Below are 22,554 nucleotides of genomic sequence, written 5' to 3'. Positions count from 1 at the left end.
AGAAGATTAAATATTGCTGGGGCACTTTGGCTCCTCTTTGTATTGCACCCAGCAGTGTAAGGGGCCTTTTATTCATGTTGCTATTCCACAGGGCACGGGAGCATGTCTGAATCAAACAGCATGATTTATTTGCTAAAAGCCAATGGGTGTAACCAGGATTTATATGGGGGGGGGCCAGGACACCCAACTGTCCTTTGCTTGCTCTCAAAAGGGAGATAGAATAAATGAACACAAGAACATAAGGATGGGCTGCAGGATCAGGCCAATGGTCCATCTAGTATAATCTCAGAAAAGTCCTAAATAAATTACACACAACCTTTCCCCCTACCTATATAGTGTTTAACTTTATATATAAAAAAGAACGTTTTGGGATTCTTTCTGTGGTTATAAGAATCCGCTGTGTTTCTGATTCCTATAAATCTGAGGTGGGGAACCTGTGACTCTCCAGATATTCCCAGGTTACATGCAACTCGCATGATTCCTGACCATTGGCCATGCTGGCTAGAGCTGATGGGAGTTGGGAGTCCAGCAATATCTGGAGGGCCCCAGGCTCCCCACCACGGCTATAAATATACAACACACACTATCCTGACTTTACACATGTTGGCTGTTGGTTATTTGTCTTTCGTCTTCTTCGTAGGCCGGTCACATTCCTGCAATATCCGTCTGAAAGCAAGCGAAAGAAGGGAGGATGAGTTCTCTTAACAAAATAAGTCAAGATCGCAGTCAGATAGCACAGTTTCATTTTACTTTATCAGAATTTAGTTTAAATGTCTGCTCTAATAATAACAACAAAACTCTTCACTTGGCCCCAGATAGGGAGGAGACATATCTGACCTTAACTGGAAAGGAGTTCCATGAACTTGGGCCTGCAATACAGAACACATGGTTCTGGTAGATACAGGTTGTGCCCCCAAGCTATGGGGAACCACCATATTAGGGTTGCCATACGTCCGGAAATTCCTGGGCATAGCTAGGATTTGGCGGTCGGAAGCAGGGTCCAGGCAGAAAGCGCTGAAATGTCCTGGAAAATTTGGAAGTATGGCAACACATGTCGGAAGTTTTGGGCGAATTTCCTTTAAAAAACGATTTCAAAATTCACTTTCTGAAATATGGCAACCCTACGCTATAGAACAGCAGGCCAGATCAGGCCAATGGTCCATCTAATCTAGCATCCTGTTCCTATAGTGGTCAGGTGCCTGTCGAAAGCATGCAAGCACGATTCGAGCACAACTCCTAGCAGATAAACATCTATATATTACACCCCAGGTAGCCAAATTTGTGCTGGCAGCAAGTTTTCCTTTTATTCCCTGTCGTCCATTGTAAAGGCCTTTGGCTGTATACAATAAAAGTGACCGGATTTGAGCCCAATAGCACAATCTTCTCCTGTGGTTTTCAGCAACTGGTATTCAGAAGCATTGCTGCCTCCCACCATGTCAATTTTATCATTGTACAGTAGGCCATTTTCCACACACACACACACACACACACAGGTTGGGGAGAGTCCTAGGGGCCTAAGAGAGAGGTCTGAGGGCCGCAGTAGACCTAGAGGCCTGAGATTCCCCCAAGCAGGAATACAACCTACCATGACACATTGAATACAAATAGGCAACTGTAGCGGTAGCCATTCAAAGGTGGGCCAAAGTTTCGCAATATCTGATCTGAATGGAAAGCAAACGTTTCACAACTAAAACCCAAATACAAAATGGCCGACCAGTTTCATTCCTTCATAAACCAAGGATAAACCAGTTCATTCTCTCAAATGCAACTCCTGGTTTTCTAGACCTCATTCGCACAACTGTTTTTATAAGGAATATATTCTATGCCCCGTAATGCTTGCGTTGCCTTTTCTTCTATCTTCCCCCCTTTCTGCTGCCTTTTATTGGAGGTGGGAAGATCTGAAGTATGCATCCCAGTTGCACTCACCTTTCTTTCCCTCAGGCCACGTATGAACCCGATGACACTGTTGACCACTTGGATGAGGCAGAGGATAGCTTCAGCCAAGCCGATTGCCAGCAGGAGGGAAAACAACACAATGTTCCAAAGGATGATATTTTCGGGTTTTTTGCAGACGCTCCAGGTTGTCTGGTTAAACAAATAATTGTCCCTACAAAGGGAGAGGTCAAAACTGAGTTTTGCTAGAAACTTTCAGCTGAGAAATACTTCCTTCATCAGACTTAAAGGCTGCATTCAGGAATCATAGTAAACAATGGTTTATCATAACAGGAATAAGTCTAGCCTCCATTGGGTCCACACACTCCTTCCTCTTCCCCGGTGCAGCTGGGAAGAGGAGTTCAGAAACCTTTCCTTCCCTTTTTAATTAACCACACCTTGCAGCATCATCTGAACCCAACAAACCATAGCTGATCTTAACTATGACTTGTCTGAAATGAACCACATTCCTAGTGTAGCTTTAATTTCCCAACATTCTTAGTTCATTTTAAGGCATGGGTCATGGGGAACTCAGTATAAAGTGTTACAGTATTTTAATCTATATATAACAATTGTTTATTGATGTGTTGTGACTATGATCACTTTGTGAGGCAATTGGCCTAAAAGGTGGTATAGGTAAAGGTAAAGGTAAAGGGACCCCTGACCGTTAGGTCCAGTCACGGACGACTCTGGGGTTGCAGCGCTCATCTCACTTTATTGGCCGAGGGAGGCGGCGTACAGCTTCTGGGTCATGTAGCCAGCATGAGTAAGCCGCTTCTGGTGAACCAGAGCAGCGCACGGAAACGCCGTTTACTTTCCCGCCAGAGCAGTACCTATTTATCTACTTGCACTTTGATGTGTTTTCGAACTGCTAGGTGGGCAGGAGCTAGGACCGAGCAACGGGAGCTCACCCCATCGCAGGGATTTGAACTGCCGACCTTTAAAACAAACAAAATATTGAAGTGTCTTCTAACTACGTTGGAACTGTGCCTTAGGCTCTCATATTTCCCTTCGCTCCTGAAGCACACTAGTTTTCTCTCTTCCTCTTCCTGGTTTCCAAGAAACCTCCACAGTTTCTTGTTGCATCCGAAGACAGCAAACTATAGTGACCATAAGATTGCCTCCAAGTTGAAAGCACACTTCCAAACCACGGTTTCCAGCTCTTACTTTGAGGCCCATTATAATCATCTGCAGCTTACATGGTTGTCATCATATTGGGGGGAAGGGAGGGCAGGCTGCGCTTGCTGTCTCTGCCCTCTCCATCAAGTGTGTCGTCCTCGTGTAGCCCCCCTTGCTACAGCAAATGGGAAAGTGGACAGAAGAATGGGAGAGGGGGAAACTGGGCAACCCAGCAGCTATGTCCTTGCTGCCGCGGTATATACCACTTTTTTGCACAGACTTTGCAGTGGTGATGTTGATGGTAGAGGGGCTCCATTATACTCACACTAAGCTGTCATTCCTGAAAGGGTAGATGTATACTTCGTCACCAATATCACAGAGAGGACCACTAATTAACCCCAAGGATGAGATGATCACACAGTACAGTCCACCGACAGCTCCAAGCACAGCAAAGACGAGAGAGAGGACCATCTGGAAGACAATAGATGCATTAGCATCAAAGCCATTTGAAACTCCAAAAAGTACCGGTATATGTAATTTCGACCTGACTAGCAGTGGGGTTGATCATCTGCCTGTTCACCTGAACCTAGATAGGCCCGTGGAACCAGCAACTACAGGTAGTTCCAGACTGTTGCAATTCTCAGGTGGGATTCCATCCCACATTTGCAAATTCAGTTTTGCACAATTATACTTGACTGGGACACCTTGCTCAATGAAGCAGCTTCCCCAAAAGTTGGGCAGGCGATAAGGAAAGTGATGAGAAAATACTGTGGGATAAAATTTGCTGTGACATAACACGGTCATTTAACCTGTCTGCAAGCGGATAACGAGAGCAAACGCTTGTTAAATAACCAATGTCGTTTCATCTCACTGCAAACAAATCAGGACAGATGCTTCATAAACAGGTATTCTGGCGGAACCCTCCAGGCAACTTCGAGGCACACAGCAAAGAAGCCATGATGGATCAAAGATAGATTGAGTATGCAACTCTGAATCATCTCTGAGTGAACTGTTTGCAGTTTTCTGCTAGGCGGCTGCCTCCTACGTGAGACCTTGGCATTCTGAAGGATGAGATTAGAAGGAAGCATCGTGCTATCACCAGAACGAGACGTCTCCAACATGAAGAACAGCGAGGAAGCAAAACAAAAGCGAAACCATAACACGTTTAGAAAAACAGGCCTTGGAGAGAGTCAAACGATCAACAGTGCCTGCACAAAGAACCACTGGTGAAGAAAGGCCCTTGCGTATGCTATCCCCCCTCCCAGACTGTGGTAACTCAGACTATGATCCTGCCAACATAAGTAATGAAATTTATGCAAAATATAGAAAAGTCCAAACCCTGGCCCAGTTCCAGATCAATATGAAAAAGCGTACACTTTTTCTGACCACACCAATAGTCTTTTCTTTGACTTTATTTTAACCCACAGGCAAATGTACTCATTCTATGTGCCCATCTTACAGTTTTGTTTTTATCTTTTAATTTTTGTCTGCTGTTATAATAAGTGTTCTCTGTTTCATATGCGGTACAAACCGAAATTTAAAAACCATATATGTACAGTCATACCTCGGCTTGAAGTTGCTTCAGGTTGAGCATTTTCGGGTTGCGCTCCACGGCGACCCGGAAATAACGGAATGCGTTACTTCTGGGTTTCGCCACTCGCGCATGCGCAGACGGTCAAAATGATGTCATGTGCATGCGCAGAAGTGGCGAATCGCGACCCATGCACATGCAGACGCGGGTTGCATTCTGCTCTGGATGCGAATGGGGCTCCGGAATGGATCCTGTTCATATCCAGAGGTACCACTGTATATGGTGTTCGTGTGTGTGTAATTTTTGTACAGATGATCCGCAGGTAACTTTTCCTGTTTTTGTTGCCTGCTGCTTATATACCTTCTTTCTGTACTCTCGTGGACCCTCCAAGTGCCCTGATTTTCCAGAGACAGTCCTAGAATTACAAAAGCCATACCAGATTCTGACTGGATCCTGGAATGCCCCTATTTCCCTTGCCAGCGCTGCTGCCGTCGCCAGGCTCAAGGAGGAAAACGAGCTGGCCCTTGTCCCAAGCAGCAGCAGTGGCAAGGAAGCATCTCATAACCTCTCCATGGCTGCTGCTGCTGGCCTCCTGCCTTGGGCAGCTCAAAGCAGCTGCTGGAGAGCGGGCAAGGAGGAGAAGCTGCTGTCATGTAGCAGCTCCGAGGGGCAGACACAGGAAATGGGCATAGCCAAGGGCGGGGGGCTGGGGGGGGCAGCTGCCCCCCTAGATCAAGTTAAACAATAAAAATACTTAACTAACTGACCAATCATGTTGGCTGTGCCCCCCCATAACAGAAGTCCTGTCGCCCCCCTTAACAAAAATTCTGGCTACACACATGGGCAGAGGGCAGGGCTGCTCTGGGTGGGAAGAAAGGGGCAGCAGAGTGCAAGGATTATTGTTTTTTAATAAAAAGAATTGTGTGTTCAGGTCTAATCTTGTCCCTTTCTAAAACTTATTTATTGGTGTGTGTTTTTATTTTTGTAAATACAGTGGACGCTCGGGTTGCGAACGTGATCCATGCGGGAAGCACGTTTGCAACCCATAGCGTCCGCAACCTGCAGCGCCGCGTCTGCGCATGCACAGGTTGCGATTCGGCGCTTCTGTGCATGCGCAAAGCACTATTTAGTGCTTCTACGCATGCGCAAGCGCCCAAACCCGGAATTAGCCTGTTCCGGTACTTCCGGGTTCAGCGCAGTGCGCAACCCGAAATCACGCAACCCAAAGCGTCTGTAACCCGAGGTATGACTGTATACCAAAGAATTTAAAAGGGGTTCTCTCAGGATGGGGGGCATGTGCTGGTGGTGGGGGCACTCGTCCTTCTCCTGATAGGAAAATCTCTGCAGGAGGGGACACAAAAAATGGGGCGCTAAGGAGGGTCAGCTGGGGGGGGCAGTGAGAAATGTCCCGATTTTCATCTGAGGAATGTTGACATGTCTGCTTCAACAATTCCAGCTGAGGGAACTTTGCATACTGCCCTGGACTGGTAATAATCAACTTTATTCCAAGCTTTTAGGGAACCAGAAAAGGGAACTTAGAACTTCTGTTTTACAACTAAATTGGCTGGCCAGAGGAAGTTAGGAGGAGACTATATTAACTGTGCCACTTACTGCAACTGATCGCTTTGTCAATATAGCTGTTAGTTTGTGCCATTATAAGTATTGCTTTGCTTTAAGTTCCTCGGTTTTCTTTAAATTTCATAGGTGATTTGCTTTAAATTGCACTATTCTCTCTAGTTACTCATCCAGAGTTGAAGAAGTAGAGAAGAATATTAAGGGGAAGGGAATTCAAAACAACCCAGTGAGGACTGACTGTTCTCATTGACCATGGAATGCTGACTAAGAGATGATGTGGAGAAACTGGGGCGAAGGGGAAACAGAAAGGAGCATTTCTCTCCCCCCAATTTACAAGGCTTTGCTTACCCCACACCTGTTAGCGCAGCATTTGGCTTCACCCGCACCCAATATCATAAATGCTGGCAAGAAAACCTGGAGGAAAAGAAAAGCACACATTAAATGGTGGTGGAAGAAAGCAGTCATTGTTATTACACAAGCAAACAAAGGCTTTTGCCAAGACAAAATTGTGTCCAATGTTGAGGGCAGCTGACATGCATGAGGAATGAGACATCAAGCTGAAGGCAAGCAGTCAAATTCTAAACAGGAGTGCTGGATGGGGTCTGATAGTTATTCTTCTTGTCTGCAAATAAACAGACATTTTTGTGGTGGTAAGGATGGGACAGAAGGCTGATTGCCAAAGAATTGATGCTTTCGAATTATGGTGCTGGAGGAGACTCTTGAGAGTCCCATGGACTGCAAGAAGATCAAACCTCTCCATTCTGAAGGAAATCAGCTCTGAGTGCTCAATGGAAGGACAGATCCTGAAGCTGAGGCTCCAATACTTTGGCCACCTCATGGGAAGAGAAGACTCCCTGGAAAAGACCCTGATGTTGGGAAAGATGGAGGGCACAAGGAGAAGGGGACGACAGAGACCGAGATGGTTGGACAGTGTTCTTGAAGCTACCAGCATGAGTTTGACCAAACTGTGGGAGGCAGTGGAAGACAGGAGTGCCTGGCGTGCTCTGGTCCATGGGGTCATGAAGAGTCAGACACGACTAAATGACTAAACAACAACAACAAAGGATGGGACAAGAACAGCCCTGAAGGATTTCAGAGTGTTTTCGCTTGAATGCGGGAAAGTCATCTGTGAAAGGTGTCTATTGGGTAGTGCCTATAACGTCATAACTACACTTCCCTGCCCCAATTTCCAGAGTGGATTTGTAACCATTTATCATAGGACACTTCCACATATGTAGCAGTTTATTGTAGCTGTGGTGCTGTTTTTGTATGCAAGTTCACATAAAAATGGTGCCACCCCTTAATTCAGATTTACTACTGTATTTACGTGAATTCTAATGAGCCATCGAATCTAACGCACACCTCAGATTTTCAAAACCTTGAAACCAAAAAGTATTCACTGGCAGATGTAAATGCGCCATCATATCTAGTGCACATCCTGATTTTTGCAATGTCATTTGGCCAAAAAAGGTGTGTATTTGTCAGGGAACTGCCATTGGAACTAGAGGAGGAGGCGAGGCCCCACAACGATGCTGGAGAGGGGCCAAGCAGGGAGAGAGGCAAGTCTCCTGTTGGGGAAGAAAATCAGCGCAACACCAGGGATAGAGGGGGGCCAATGGGGGAAGCAGAGAGCAGGCTCCGGGACTCTTCACTGGACACCAGCGGGGAGAGCACAGGTCCTCCGCTACCCACGCCCTCCCTGCGCAGAAGACTTCCGCGCAGGGAGAGTAGGAGGAGACTGGGCGTCAAACAACTTTTATGTTGGAAAAGGTTTAAGAAACGCCCACTGACGGATTCTGCCACGGAGTGGATGGCTGTCCAGCGAGAAATGGTTTAACCAGCCAACCTAGCCCAGAGCGGCGGCTATTTATGCACAAGCAACCCCTAAAGCCATTACAGTATTACTTTCAAGTAAAAATGGTATTTGGTGGTTGGTTCTTTCTCCTTACCAGAACTTCTGCAGCTGTAAATCTGGATTAAATAGGGAAATGATATCATTTTGCTGAGGGTGACGTCCTGTAGACATGGCAAAAAACTTGTAGGCATAAACAGCACAGAGTCTAATAAACTGTCATTTGGGGGGGTGAGGAGGGTTAACTGGAAACTGAATACATCAATGAGTAGAGTTATGTGCACCACGTTGATTTGTTAATACACACACACACACACACCACCTTTTCTTCCAAGGAGCTCAAGGTGGTGCTGATAGTTCTCCATCTCCCCATTTCATCCACACAACAACCTTGGGAGGTAGGTTAGGCTAAGAGTTAGTGACTGGCCTAAGGTCGCCCAATGAGCTTTTATAAGGCTGAGTGAGGATTTAAACCCTGGTCTCCCAGGTCATAGTCCAACACTCTAACCATAACACCACATCAAGTCTAGGCCAGACACTCCATTTCCGAACACCTGAGACTTTAAGGATATTGCTGAAGTCTCTTATCTCGGTTGCAGAAGGGAACTGGTGGCGGAAAATGGAAGTTCAGCAACCCATTGGTGCTTCTCCTCTCATTTCTTGCGACACCCAAAGCCAACTAATTCCTGGAGGCCCTTCTGCACAATCTGCACATTTGCTTTTTATTTTATCTAGCCTCATTCCAAGGACAATTGTGTGCCATAGAGGACGTGGTGTATTTGTTCTCTCATTCTCTCTCTCTATCTTTTGCAGCTAAAGTGGAACTTTGCCAGAAGGCTGGCATAATGGAGAGATGTTCTCAGTGGTTCAGTTAGCACAGCCCAGAATGGTGGCCTCTGGTTCAACTTCCTAATTGACCCAGGAATTCTAAGCACTTCTTAATATTGATTATGTGAGTCACTTTTCCTCACGCAACCCTCCCCCCGCAAAAAAAACCTTCCATCTGCTTAAGGGACATTTTTATAGCCTCCAACAACAACTATTTGTATGCCTTCCCATCAGATTTCAATGAGATAAAGAACTACAGAACTTTTATAAGACATCTGAAGGCAGCCCTGTACAGTATTGGGAGGTTTTTAATGTTTGATGTTATCTTATGTTTTTATGTGTGTTGAAAGCCGCCCAGAGTGGCTGGGGCAACCCAGCCAGATGGGCAGTGTATATATAATAAAATTATTATTATTATTATTATTATTATTATTATTATTATTATTCCCTCCAACTAACAGTTGTTGCCATTTTAAGAGTTTAAATCCACTAACCAGTTGCTTTTGAGCCATTCGTTGACGGATTTGTTTAAATCAAGATGTGCTTTGCCCCAAATGATAAGTTAACCTCATATCAAATTTTCAAAAACGCTATCGTACAATGCGAGATGGGGAAGCAATCTTCAATATTTTGGCTTTCATTACAGTAAGCCACCAGCACCGAAAGAGCTATAAACATAACACACCGAGGGGAAAGTAGCCCTGAAAAATAAACAATGGTGCCTTAACAGACAGATACTCTTCTGGATTTGAATCAAGCTTTTCTGGATATAGCGAGTTCAGTGACCATTTCCCATTCATTCTAGTGATGAATGGAGAGTAAAGCCCTTGTGTCTGGAATCATGGGGAAGGTAAACGTTTTAAAAGGCTCCCCGGGGAAACAGCAGTAAAACACCAGCCGTTATTTAACAACCGATGGCGTCCAAAATGCAAACAGTACAACGGGGTGGTTGCAGGAATGAACAACCTGCCAACGGTCAGCGCCTATGTCATTTCACGGGGAAACATGCACTTTAATTGCAGCAGTCTGCATAAAGGGTCAATATCTACTCTCAAAGTGCTGTTGTCGGTATTCGGAAGATCGATGGGAGCGCCTCTCCCTTCGCTGTTCTTCTTGCGCATGTCTGACGCCAACCAATCTGACCTTAGGCTATTTCTATTTAAATGTTTCCCAAGAAGTGATATTCTGACTGAGAACACAAACCACACTGCCTCTCTGCTCTGCCTTTCCTTGATGATGACGTTGGGGTGCTTCTTTTAAAAACCAACACAACATAAATAAGCTGTTTTCCCTGAAGGGGGCTGGTTGTGGCCTCCCATATGTCTCTTATCTCATACCTTGCAACATTCCCCACATGAAAATAGGGGCATTTCTCACTCCCCAACCCAATTGCCCCTCCTCAACCCCACATTTTTGTCACACCACCCACACCCAGAACATTTCCTATTAGAAATAGGGTGACTGCCACACAGGCCCTCCGCTGTCCTGAGATAACCTCTTATTTCCAGTTTTATTTTAATTTTTGGTAGATTTACCAAAAGAAAAACACAAACCGATAAATAAATTTTAGAAAGGGGCAAGATTAGATGCAAACGCACAAAGCTTCTTCTTTTTTTAATGAAGATTCCTTATTGCTCCGCACCGCTCCCTCTTTCTTCCCGTCCAGGGCATAGCTGTCAACGTTTCCCTTTTTTTAAGGGAAATTCACTTATTCCGAATAGGATTCCTCGCAAGAAAAGGGGAAAGTTGACAGCTATGGTCCAGGGTGGCCCTGCCCTCTGCCTGCCCCTTAGAGCAGGGGTCAGCAAACATTTTCAGCAGGGGGCTGGTCCACTGTCCCTCAGACCTTGTGGGGGGCTGGACTATTTTTTGGGGGAGGGGGAATGAACAAATTCCTATGCCCCACAAATAACCCAGAGATGCATTTTAAATAAAAGCACACATTCTACTCATGTAAAAACACGCCGATTCCCGGACTGTCCGTGGGCCAGATATAGAAGGCAATTGGGCCGGATCCAGCCCCCGGGCCTTAGTTTGCCTACCCATGCCTTAGATCCAGTTCATCACACGGGGCTGGGTCTCGGCAGACTGTCCTCCTCCTCCCTGCTTCTCTCATAGCCTCAGCCTTGGTTTCACAGGCTTCTGCCTGAGCCCTGCTTCTAACTTAGCTCACAAACCCATGACTCTGGCCTGTGTCCTTCTAACGGCCCAACCTTCCCTTTTTTTGTGGGAAATTCCCTTATTCCAGCGCCGTTTCCCGCTGCTTCCTGCTGCTATCCTGGATTGTTAGATATCCCGTAGACCGTCCCCGGGACAGATGAGGCTGCTGATCCCTTATTTTCAAATCTGAAAGTTGACAGCTATGGATGTGAGGGGCAGGTGGGGGCTCATCAATCTGGGAAGGTCCTCCATCTAGGAGAATGGAAATTCTGATCCTAAACCTCTGCTGCCTTGCAGGATATCTTTGGGAGATGAAAAGGCTAAGGAGTAAACTTTTCGTCCCTAAGACTAAGACAGAGTCCCTAAGACTAAGACAGTTGGATGGTGTCTGGTATGCCTCCTTCTGGCATCTCCTGCAGCCAAGCTGGTGCCAAACATATTGCTCTGCTTTCCTTTGGACCACATCAGTGAGGCCGAGAGGGTGGTCTTGACATCAGTCCAGACCTCCACACACACTGCCCAGGCTTGAGCCCCGGGAGCTCACTTCAGTGCTGCTAACGCAGCAGTTTGACTTCACCCCCGGAGGCGCACTCCATTGTCTCTCAAGAATGACAGATGCCAACAACTTACCTAAGTATTTCTTCTAGAAATGAAAGGGGTGTGTGTGTGTGTGTGTGTGTATTCTTTTATTAATCATCATCATGGCTAGTAGCCATTCTTATCCCCCATTAATTTGTCTAACCCACTTTTGAAACCATTCAAGTTGGTGGTCATCGTTAAGGTAAAGGTAAAGGGACCCCTGACCATTAGGTCCAGTCGTGGCCGACTCTGGGGTTGCGGCGCTCATCTCGCTTTATTGGCCGAGGGAGCCGGCGTACAGCTTCCGGGTCATGTGGCCAGCATGACTAAGCCACTTCTGGTGGACCAGAGCAGCGCACGGAAACGCTGTCTACCTTCCTGCCAGAGTGGTACCTATTTATCTACTTGCACTTTGACGTGTTTTCGAACTGCTAGGTGGGCAGGAGCTGGGACCAAGCAACAGGAGCTCACCCCGTCGTGGGGATTCGAACCGCCGACCTTCTGATCAGCAAGCCTTAGGCTCTGTGGTTTAACCCACAGCGCCACCCGCGTCCGGTCATCATTACATCTTGCATAAAGTATAAAATCAATATTGATTTCTGGGACAATAACATCCACGCAGCCGTGGTCGCATACATAAATAGTCTTTTCTGCTCCCTTGGGATTTCAGCACCTAGAATTCCTAAAAGGAAGGCTTTGGGTTTGTTTGTTTTTAGAAAAGGTTATTTTAAACATTTTTTTCAACTCATTATATATCATTTCCCAAAATTCTTTTACCACCTTACATTTCCATCACATATGATAAAAGGTGCCTTCTGTTTCCTTACATTTCCAGTATACATTCGACTCCGTTTTATGTTATCGGCCCAGAGATGGAAAGAAGATAAAGTCCCTACCAGAGAAGAATGGCGGATCAAGTTGATGGATTATGCCGAAAAGGCTAAAATGACCAAAGGAATCAGAAATCAGGAAGACCAAAATTTTAATATGGAATAGGGAAAATTTGTAACTTATCGTAAAGACCATTGTAAACAGTTAAAACCATTAATAGGATTGCAATATCACTTGTAGTTTAATGGTGAATTTTGGACACAATGGAGAGGTAAAAGATTTGGATTATCATAAAAGATGCAGGAGGAAATGATTAACAATAGGACTGACAAAGGGGAAGAGATTCTTTGGAATCTTATTTTTATGTTGTATGTTGGATATGTGACTGTAAAAATTTAATCTGAATAAATAAATGTTATCTATCATATCTATCATCTCTCTCTCTCTCTCGTCTCTCTCTCTCTTTATATATATAAATCAATATTGTTTTCTAGTTCAGATCTGCCCTGCGTTAGCTTCCCTTTAGGTTCGTTTCACATAAAGCTGAAAACATGAATAAGAGAAACAGTGCCAGCTTTTTCCTTACCAATATTCCAGCTCCAAGAATACCGTGGAAGAACCAGACCAGGTCCGTGATCCTGCGTGGTTCCAACACTTCTCCATTAGGGAAGTAGAGGAGGAGATTGGAGACAATAGCGCAGACAGCCAGAGGCAGGAGGGCAATCCCAATGCATTTGGAGCATTTTCCAGTGCACATCCTGTATCTCTTCTTAGGAAGGACATGGGGAACGAAAAGAAAAGGCTGAGTAGATGTCTTGCATAAAAGTGGATCCCTATAAAATGAAGAATGGGGCTTCCGCTGCATTTGATCCAGAAGCTGCAGTTAGTGCAGAATGCTGCATCGCGGTTGCTGACAGGAGTGAGGCGCTGTCAACATAGAACACCTCTGCTCAGAGATCTGCCAATTTGCTGCCAGGTCATTTTCAAGGTGTTAGTACAGGCATCCCCAACCTTCGGCCCTCTATATGTTTTGGACTACAATTCCCACCATCCCTGACCACTGGTCCTGTTAGCTAGGGATTATGGGAGTTGTAGGCCAAAACATCTGGAGGGCTGCAGGTTGGGGATGCCTGTGTTAGTATATAACAGCTTGGGAACAGTTTACTTGCTAGACTGTCTTTAACTATATATGCCAGCTCAGCTGCTTTGCTCTGCAGAACTGGAAGTTGCACATCCATCTTTTAGTGTGGCGGCACACAAACTTTGGAACTCCCTGCCTATTGACCTCAGGCAGGCAGCTTTGCTAAAAAATCTTCTAAGCCCACTCAGCACTGGCGGAGGAAGAGGAGTGCGGGGGGAGTGCAGCGCCCCCGGCAGTGTGATCCCCAGGGTGCCATCACAGCTGCCCCCCCACGCTGGGGGCCCCACCCCTGCAGGCAGTGTGCCCTGCCCCCGGGACGCGCGCCAGCCCTGCCTCCACCTGCTCTCAGCCCCCAGTGCCGGAGCATGAAGCTCCGCTGCTGCTACTCAGACATGCAGAATGTTGACGTGCGTTTTAATCTGGCATTTAGCTTACTGGTGGTTTTATGTTTTCAATGTTTTGAATGTTTTAAGTCGTTCTTAACTTCTTCTTTTACTGACAATCTTACTGCTTTATCCTTTTTTGTAAGCTGCTTTTTACAATCAAGCAGTATATAAATCATATGGAAATCAGGAAATAAAACAGGGTGTCTTTTGATTGTGGGAGAAAACCATTCATGGCATTTAAGTGAGACGCTTTCTGATAAATGGGCCGTAAACAGCTGTCTTATTTTGAATCAGACCAGTGATCCATCTAGCGCAATAATATCTAGGCCAGTTATGAGTGCTTATGGTAAAGGTAAAAAAAGTAAAGGAGCCCTGGATGGTTAAGCCCAGTCAAAGGCGACTATGGGGTTCTGGTGCTCATCTCGCTTTCAGGCTGAGGGAGCAAGCGTTTGTCCACAGACAGCTTTCCGGGTCATGGGACCAGCATGACTCAACCGCTTCTGGTACAACGGGACACCATGACAGAAACCAGAGCGCACAGAAATGCCATTTACCTTCCCACCACAGTGGTACCTATTTATCTGCTTGCACTGGTGTGCTTTTGAACTGCTAGGTTGGCAGGAGCTGGGACCAAGCAACGGGAGTGCACCCTGTCACAACAGGGATTCAAACCGCCAACCTTCTAATTGGCAAGCCCAAGACGCTCAGTGGTTTAGACCACAGCGCCACCCTCATCCCTTGGTGCTTATGGACCTCTAGAAGTCGCTGTCCAACTCCCAAATGTTGCATAATTCCCATCATTCCTTTGACTCCTGTGGGAGGAAGGGTGAGATGGAAGTTGAATAGATCATCATCCCTGTCCATTGGTCATGCTGGCTGGTACTGGTGGGAGCTGATGGAAGCTGGAGCGCCAACACCTTCTGGGAGGGATGCCAGTTCCCCATTCCTGGTCTCTGCTGAGTGGAAGCTGACCATTATCATTGCCAGCTCCATCTGCAGAGACTGGGGATTGAACCTGGGACATTCTGGATGCAGAGCTAGGGCTCTACCACTGAGCTCCAGCCGCCCCCATCTTATGCCTATTGTCTGATTATTCATTCCATAGGGAAACTGCTGCTTAAAAGTCAAGAGAGAGACAGCGAAGGGGCAACAGACACAACAGTGAGCTGCGATTTGGCTGGGAGGTTGATGGCATCAGGCTTCTCTCTGGGAGTAGCCCAGCTATGTGGGACAGCTATGTCCAGGAAATTCTGGGCGTATGGCAACACTAGCATATCTGCTGGCATGTAAGAGTGTCTGCTCTTCGCCTCCATTTAGACTCCACTTGTATATTTGGGAAGAAATCTATCTTTGCAAATGTGTTTTTACAAATATACACTAAGTCTCCAGTACAGTGGTACCTCAGGTTACATACGCTTCATTTTTTTTCTTTCCAAAAATTTTACTAGTTTTCACAATATTATAAACAAACAAACAAACACACAAGGCAAACAAACATAAATCATAGCCTTATTGAAAATTACACTTATTAACTTTGTTAAGTGACTTCCTCACTTCCCCTTGGTTGAATTTCATTGCATGTCCTTTTAACGGTTTTCCAAATCCCAATTCTTATGAAATTTAACTTAAACATTAACATCCTTAGATCTTCACTGGGTTACATACGCTTCAGGTTACATACGCTTCAGGTTACACACTCCGCTAACCCAAAAATAGTGCTTCAGGTTAAGAACTTTGCTTCAGGATGAGAACAGAAATCGGGCTCCGGCGGCGCGGCAGCAGCAGGAGGCCCCATTAGCTAAAGTGGTGCTTCAGGTTAAGAACAGTTTCAGGTTAAGAACAGATCTCCGGAACGAATTAAGTACGTAACCAGAGGTACCACTGTATGTTCATTTATTTATTTATTTATTTGTATTAAAGATTTTGTTGATTTACAAAAGTATGCAATGTCTCTCTCTCATGCCCCCCCCCATGTAACATTTTTACAAATCAATTTCATTTGTTGAGACATTAGGAAGAAAAGGGGGAAAGAGGTGGAGGGGGGGAAAGATGAGTGGGGTTGGGGTCGGGTGGCGATGTTTCTATTTTACTTACTATATGTAGGGTTTGGTGTCAGCGTTTCTTGTGCAGGTTCTTTGCTGTTCGCTTGTGTTCCTTTGGTGGTGAGAGAGGTGGGGGTTGGCCCTAGGGTGTGGTTATTCATTTGTGGTTGGCTGTGGTGGTCTTTGTTTTCATGTGTGAGTGGGGTGGGTCAGGTTAGCCATATTGATTTGTATTCTGTTGGTGGATTATTGTCGTTGTCTTGTTGGGCTGTGTATGTGATAAAGGGGAGCCAGACTGGGGTGAAGGCGTCTTCTTCTATTTGTCCCCATGTCAGTTTCAGTTTATTGGTTAATTTTTCTAGTAGGGCTGTTTCCCTTACTATTTGGTACCATTGGTCCATGCTTACTCCTGACAGGTCTTTCCAGTTTGTCCTGAGCCAAAAGAAGCCAAGCCCAGTTAGTACTGTCCTGGAACTTCTCTCCATTAGGGGAGGAAGGGAAACATAGCAATATGTACATAATCTTATATTTCAGAAAGAAGTTGTGGGGGGGGACGGGGGACGACCCAGTAGCAGCAAGAAAAACCTATAGCACCATCTCTTGGCAGAAGTACTCCTCGCATCATTGCAATATCTTCTAACATGCGGGAGACTTAAAAGCAAGCAAGCAAGCAAGCAAACAAACAAACAGGAAAGGCTGCAGAAAATAGGCATTATGGAGTTTACATGTATACCACTAAAAGCAGCAGCCTGTGTTTTCACCTCCCCTTCCTCATCATTTCTAAATTGGGATGGAAGAGAAATCAGATACTGTTTGCATTTAAACCTAGCTAAACGGCTCTAGATATGGAGGCAGTGAGAGATTTTACTTTCTTGGGCTCCATGATCACTGCAGATGGTGACAGCAGCCATGAAATTAAAAGACGCCTGCTTCTTGGTAGAAAAGCAATGACAAACCTAGACAGCATCTTAAAAAGCAGAGACATCACCTTGCCAACAAAGGTCCGTATAGTTAAAGCTATGGTTTTCCCAGTAGTGATGTATGGAAGTGAGAGCTGGACCATAAAGAAGGCTGATTGCCAAAGAATTGATGCTTTTGAATTATGGTGCTGGAGGAGACTCTTGAGAGTCCCATGGACTGCAAGAAGATCCAACCTATCCATTCTGAAGGAAATCAGCCCTGAGTGCTCACTGGAAGGACAGATCCTGAAGCTGAGGCTCCAACACTTTGGCCACCTCATGAGAAGAGAAGACTCCCTGGAAAAGACCCTGATGTTGGGAAAGATGGAGGGCACAAGGAGAAGGGGACGACAGAGGATGAGATGGTTGGACAGTGTTCTCGAAGCTACCAACATGAGTTTGACCAAACTACGGGAGGCAGTGGAAGACAGGAGTGCCTGGCGTGCTCTGGTCATGGGGTCACGAAGAGTCGGACACGACTAAACGACTAAACAACAACAACATTTGGCTCTTTCTGAAACAACATGTGAATCGAAATTCAGCTCTCCTTTGAAATTTGCACTTCTCCAAATTCTGCAATGCAGTTCTCCAGCCAAGTATATATGCCTAAAAAAGCACGTTATTGAAAACAGCATGCACAAATGTATTATAGTAGGGAAAATCACCTTGCAAAAATGCGTATGTTAGGCAAACGTACACATGGAAAGTGGGTATATTAGGAGAAATTTGCAGCAAAAAGCTGATGAATTTCCTTGAAGTTTTTTTTTTTTAACGCAAACTGATATGCAAATGTGGAGAACTGAGTTTAAGATTGGATAAATGAGAGACTGAGAAACCAAACTTGACATAGAATCGAACAACCATAGAATCATCAAATTGTAGATTACAATATTACTATGCTCAACCTGCTTCTCCTAGCTTCTCTGAGCAGTGTGAAGTTCTGGGGATGCAGTATTTGCCCTGGCTTAATAACCTTCGGGAGGAAGATATGGAAGGTTAAGGTGTTATATGTAATATCTGAGTTCATTTACAGATATACAGGTTGAACACAGGTGGAGGCACAGCTTATTCAGGTTTCCTGAGCTGGCTGGGGCTGATGGCAGTATAATTCATCAGGGGGCAGACTCACAATGCTGTTGTTAGCTCAATCTCAGCTCTCTGCCTCTTGGTTCCAGCCTTTTTTCTGTGTTCCACTCCAAACAAATTAAATAAGACATTTCCACATCCTTAGCTGGGTTAGGGAAGGGAAGAGAACTGCTTTTGCTCTGATTAGAAGACATAGGGAAGGTGTCTAACAATCAGCTCCATTTATTTATTTTTTAAATTGCCTGTGTCACATAGATAGATGATGGAGCTTGACCTCTGGAGCAATAAGAAACAAACCAATGTTTTCTTCAAATTGCAAGAAAAAAAGCATTCAGCTTCAAGCAAAAATGTAAAGATACTGTCCAAACAATAACAAGTTTGCGCATCTTCTTAATAAAAACCAGACTGATAACAGATGGACAAGTTGGGAACTCCACCAATCCTAGCTAGCCTCATTAGGAATCCGGCAAGCCCAAATCCTGACCCACCTGTAAGCCAAAATTGACATTAGGCAGATCTTCTCCTTAAGGAGATCTTTTGGATTCCTCCTGAAATATGACGGCGAGGACAGCATCAATCCTTACCTTATTTATCGTACAGGAAGGCAAATGTATCCCAAACTGTAAAATCTCCAGCTGGGAAAGGGGTGAGGAATCTAATCTTTCTGATGGCTTCAGATTTTATACTTCCCCCTCGTTCTCCATAGCAGCCTTAGGAAGGCAAATAAACCCTCTGGAGGTAGAACTTCCATTAAACAAATACGTGAAACCCACACCAAAGAACGAGGAAATACCCCAAACAGCTTCCATTTGGCAGGCACCGAGGCCATGTGTCACTCTGCATTATGGATTTTTTTTCCAGGGACTGTTCCATTGGTCAATGGGCACCTTGAAGTCACATTGACTTTCTGCAGCTCTTTGAAAGCCTCCACCCGTCACCATCATTATGTTTGAAATGCTTTTCAACATCACAGTTTAGGGAAACAAAACAAGAGGAAGTCATCTATCAAATAACAGGGTGAGGGAGGGACCCACAATAAACACTGTGGGAGGCTCTGTCAGTATTTTGCAGGGGGCGGGAATCTAATGCATACTTTAATGGTAAAGGTAAAGGGACCCCTGACCATTGGGTCCAGTCGTGGCCGACTCTGGGGTTGCGGCGCTCATCTCGCTTTATTGGCAGAGGGAGCCGGCGTACAGCTTCCGGGTCATGTAGCCAGCATGACTAAGCCGCTTCTGGCGAACCAGAGCAGCGCATAGAAACGCCATTTACCTTCCCGCCAGAGTGGTACCTATTTATCTACTTGCACTTTGAGGTGCTTTCGAACTGCTAGGTTGGCAGGAGCAGAGACCGAGCAACAGGAGCTCACCCCATCGCGGGGATTCGAACCGCCGACCTTCTGATCGGCAAGTCCTACGCTCTGTGGTTTAACCCACCATAACTCTAGGTTTGTGCATTTAAAGTCAATAAAGACTCTGTTGCCCTAATCCAACAAATCTACTCCCCCCCCCCCATGGACTTTTTGTGGTTTGGGAAGTGATGGGTTAAAGGCATTGGAAAATATGGGACGAACATACGATTAATGCGAAGACACATAAACATCCAGGAAGCAAATCAGCAGAAATGCTCGATAAAAACCAGATGCAATCTAACTAACTACGTGTAAGCCTTGTGCAAGAAAATCAGAATGAATACTTAATGGATGTCTGGATGAATCTTGCACAGCAAAGTCCTTCTGTGCTTGGGAGCTATGGCCGTTGGAGAAGGAACCAAAACGGTGCTGGCCACACTCCCAACGTCCGCATGCTCAGTGCTAGTATAAAAAGGACCTGTAATGCGCACACTGTTATAGCTACATGAGGCTCTACCGCATGATCAGCAATCCTGAGCTTCTGATCATGTGGAGGAGACGCTCCTGTCATTCTTCCACTGAATTGGTGGCTTTTGGGAGGTGTGGCCACTAGGCATGGTCCCATTTCTTTCTCCGCACCTCCCCTCTGGGCCCATTTCAGGGACCTGTTGTTGTGTGTAGCCTCTTCTTCCAGTTGGGGGCAACATGCTGGCAGTGGGTGGGGCCAGAGGTGAAAGTGGGTGGAGCAATGGCTGTAAGCCTTGCAGTAGGGTAGTTTCTACACATTTCCAATGAATGAACACAGCAGATAGCTAACTCTTTACAGTGGTACCTCAGGTTACAGACACTTCAGGTTACAGACTCCACTAACCCAGAAATAGTACCTCAGGTTAAGAACTTTGTTTCAGGATGAGAACAGAAATCGTGCAGTGGCAGCACGGCAGCAGTGGGAGGCCCCATTAGCTAAAGTGGTGCCTCAGGTTAAGAACAGTTTCAGGTTAAGAACGGACCTCAGAACAAATTAAGTTCTTAACCCGAGGTACCACCGTATTGTCAGAAATAACACTGTCACTTCTATAGCCCATCCGGTGCTCCACCTTCCAGCTCTGAAGCTTCCCCTGTCTCCGACTCGTGCCTCCTGGCCAGTATGGTTCCCTACAAATCGCTGCCCCCCTCTCCCGCGTCAGACTCCATCCAGCTAGGCAAGAGTCTTTATCTCACAGTTCAAGGGCACATTCTTGCCAGGCAGAAACACTCCGTTGCAGAGGGTGAAGCAATGCCAGGAGAGGTTGTGTGGCCAGGGGAGAGTCCCAAGCATGAGATGGAAAGGTCTGGAGGGCTGCGTTTGGCCCCCATGTCTGAGCTTTCTCACTGTGCTGGGCCCGGGGATTAACCTGAGCAACACGGTCCAGGTCTGGTCCCAAATCCAAGGATCCCACGAGGAGTCAGTCCAACAGGGCCAAGGCAGGAAACCAGGCTAGGTCAAGCACAGGGTAACAGGCAGATTCCAACAAGCAGCAATATTGCTCCCACAACCCGGGGCGGGGTCCGACAGCCTTTTATCTTTGTCGGGGTAACGGCTGGTCCTGATCCCCCGGTGACTCACCTCCCTGTCTTGCCTGAAGGCGAGCACTCCTCCTGCGAGTACTCAGGTCTCTCCTTCTCTCAGACATGAGTCTCTGCAGCTCGGGAGATTTCAGTGGGTTACTAGACCCAGAGGCTGCCTCAGACTCTCCTGACCCAACTGGTAGTGGAGCAGCTGGACGTGATTGCCCAGCAGAAGGCAACGAGGTCATCCCCGCATCTGGAGCCAGGGCAGGCTCAAGCCCCTGACTCGGCTCAGCTGGTGCTTGTTGCAGGGGAACCTGTGCAGACTGGGGCTCTTCAGAATAAGGCCCCAGACTCGGTTCAGATGCCGCCTGAGGCAAAGGATCTGGTGCGGACGGAGACTCCTCCAGTTCCAAGTCCGAGCCCAAGTCCCAGGCCATCACACCCACCCTTGCCCTATATAAACCTGACACCTCCTGCCTCGAGTCCTCCACACACTTTAAGAGGGGGGAAAGGAGGTGACTTGGATGTGTTAATAAGTAATCACAGCTCAAACTTTGGTTCAGAAAAGGTTATCACCTCAACTGCTGCGTCCTGCTATTCCGAAACCAACACATCTAATAAAAGCCAGCTTTCCGTTTCAGAGCAGTGCAAATTTGTTCCTCTGCCATCAGCACCAAAGTCTGGGAGCCTAGATACGCATTGATTGTCCGATTTGTGTAATCGCAGCAGAAAATGCATGCGGGGCACCATCTAGTGAGATGGTCCTTTGTGCAAACCGCATTGAAAAGATCAGGATTGCTGCCGGAACTCGATGCTCATGCATTGAACCCATTCTTTTCAGTGCTGTTTTTAATGTTTGATGTTTTACAGCATTCTGTTTTTAATCTGCTTGGAGCCACCCCAGAGTGGCTGGGGAAACCCAGCCGGATGGGCAGGATATAAATATATTATTATTATTATTATTATTATTATTATTATTATTATTACACAGAAGGAACGTTCTGATGGCTTGTGCCTTAGGAATCTGATACGATGTGCAACTTCACTGCAGGTTCTTTGAAGTTAGTCTACCATTACACATTCATTTTTATCTATGGCGCCTAAAGGCTGCCTAAAAGATCAGCTTCAGCAGACATTCACTTACCTTAATATGCCAATCAAACTTACCATGAACTTCGTTATGAGGCTGAATTTCGAAGCAATACACCCTTGAGAAGACCCTGTGCAAATGCTAGCCCGTTGTCAAATCTCTTCAAATTTTCTGGAGTTAGAGAGTTGTTGCTGTAGCCGAGCAAGCAAGCAAATGGTTCCTTCTATCACACTATTTGGGAACACACACAAAAAAATACCCTAAAATTTGGCTGCGAGATATCCGGTACTCTGTGTTTATGTTTGTGTGTGTCACCGTGCATGATTGATTTTTAAGGCAATGAAAGCATTGCTCTGTTCCACTGATCAATGGCTCCTGGTTATATTGATCAACACTGCCTTACTTCTGTGCATTTGTCTTTCGTTAAAAAAAAAAAGTCGGAGCTCTCTTGTTGTTGCACAGCTCAAATCATGGGAAAGGGAATGTAAACAGGCACAACTGTGCTGCTTTTTATTGTTATGATTATTTCCATTGATTTATT

The 22,554-nt window shown here is 45.9% G+C and overlaps 1 protein-coding gene and 1 long non-coding RNA gene across 3 annotated transcripts; both read right to left on the bottom strand.

Annotated features, from left to right (window-relative positions):
• Positions 1-247: 247 nt before the first annotated feature.
• On the bottom strand, positions 248-22,259 carry LOC310760940 (transmembrane 4 L6 family member 1-like). 2 transcript variants are annotated; one of them, XM_083610213.1, is made up of 6 exons: positions 22,091-22,259; positions 12,994-13,176; positions 6,506-6,571; positions 3,377-3,522; positions 1,927-2,107; positions 248-666 (listed from the first exon to the last, which is right to left on the bottom strand). In XM_083610213.1, the coding sequence occupies exons 1-6, from the start codon at positions 22,091-22,093 to the stop codon at positions 646-648; spliced, it is 600 nt and encodes a 199-aa protein (XP_083466339.1). In that variant the 5' UTR covers positions 22,094-22,259; the 3' UTR covers positions 248-645. The 2 variants fall into 2 exon arrangements, with proteins under 2 accessions (XP_083466339.1, XP_083466340.1); XM_083610214.1 differs by lacking the exon at positions 22,091-22,259 and adding an exon at positions 18,606-18,664.
• Positions 15,375-15,582, bottom strand: LOC310761024. Its single transcript, XR_014547195.1, has 2 exons — positions 15,489-15,582; positions 15,375-15,458 (listed from the first exon to the last, which is right to left on the bottom strand). It is a non-coding gene; the product is annotated as an uncharacterized lncRNA (long non-coding RNA).
• Positions 22,260-22,554: the final 295 nt, after the last annotated feature.

This window comes from Podarcis filfolensis (genome assembly GCF_964270895.1).
Source record: "Podarcis filfolensis genome assembly, chromosome: 4".
Classification (NCBI taxonomy): Eukaryota; Metazoa; Chordata; class Lepidosauria; order Squamata; family Lacertidae; genus Podarcis; species Podarcis filfolensis.
Note: the sequence above shows the minus strand (reverse complement) of the source record. Positions and strands in the feature narration are given on the sequence as shown.

Bases quoted from the DNA above. Each gene is read 5' to 3' on its own strand.
- LOC310760940 (XM_083610213.1), bottom strand. The intron at 2,108-3,376 runs GTGAGTATAATG...CTCCCTTTGTAG, and splicing joins TTCAGGAATGACAGCTTAGT to GGACAATTATTTGTTTAACC. The intron at 667-1,926 runs GTGAGTGCAACT...GCTTGCTTTCAG, and splicing joins GTGGCCTGAGGGAAAGAAAG to ACGGATATTGCAGGAATGTG.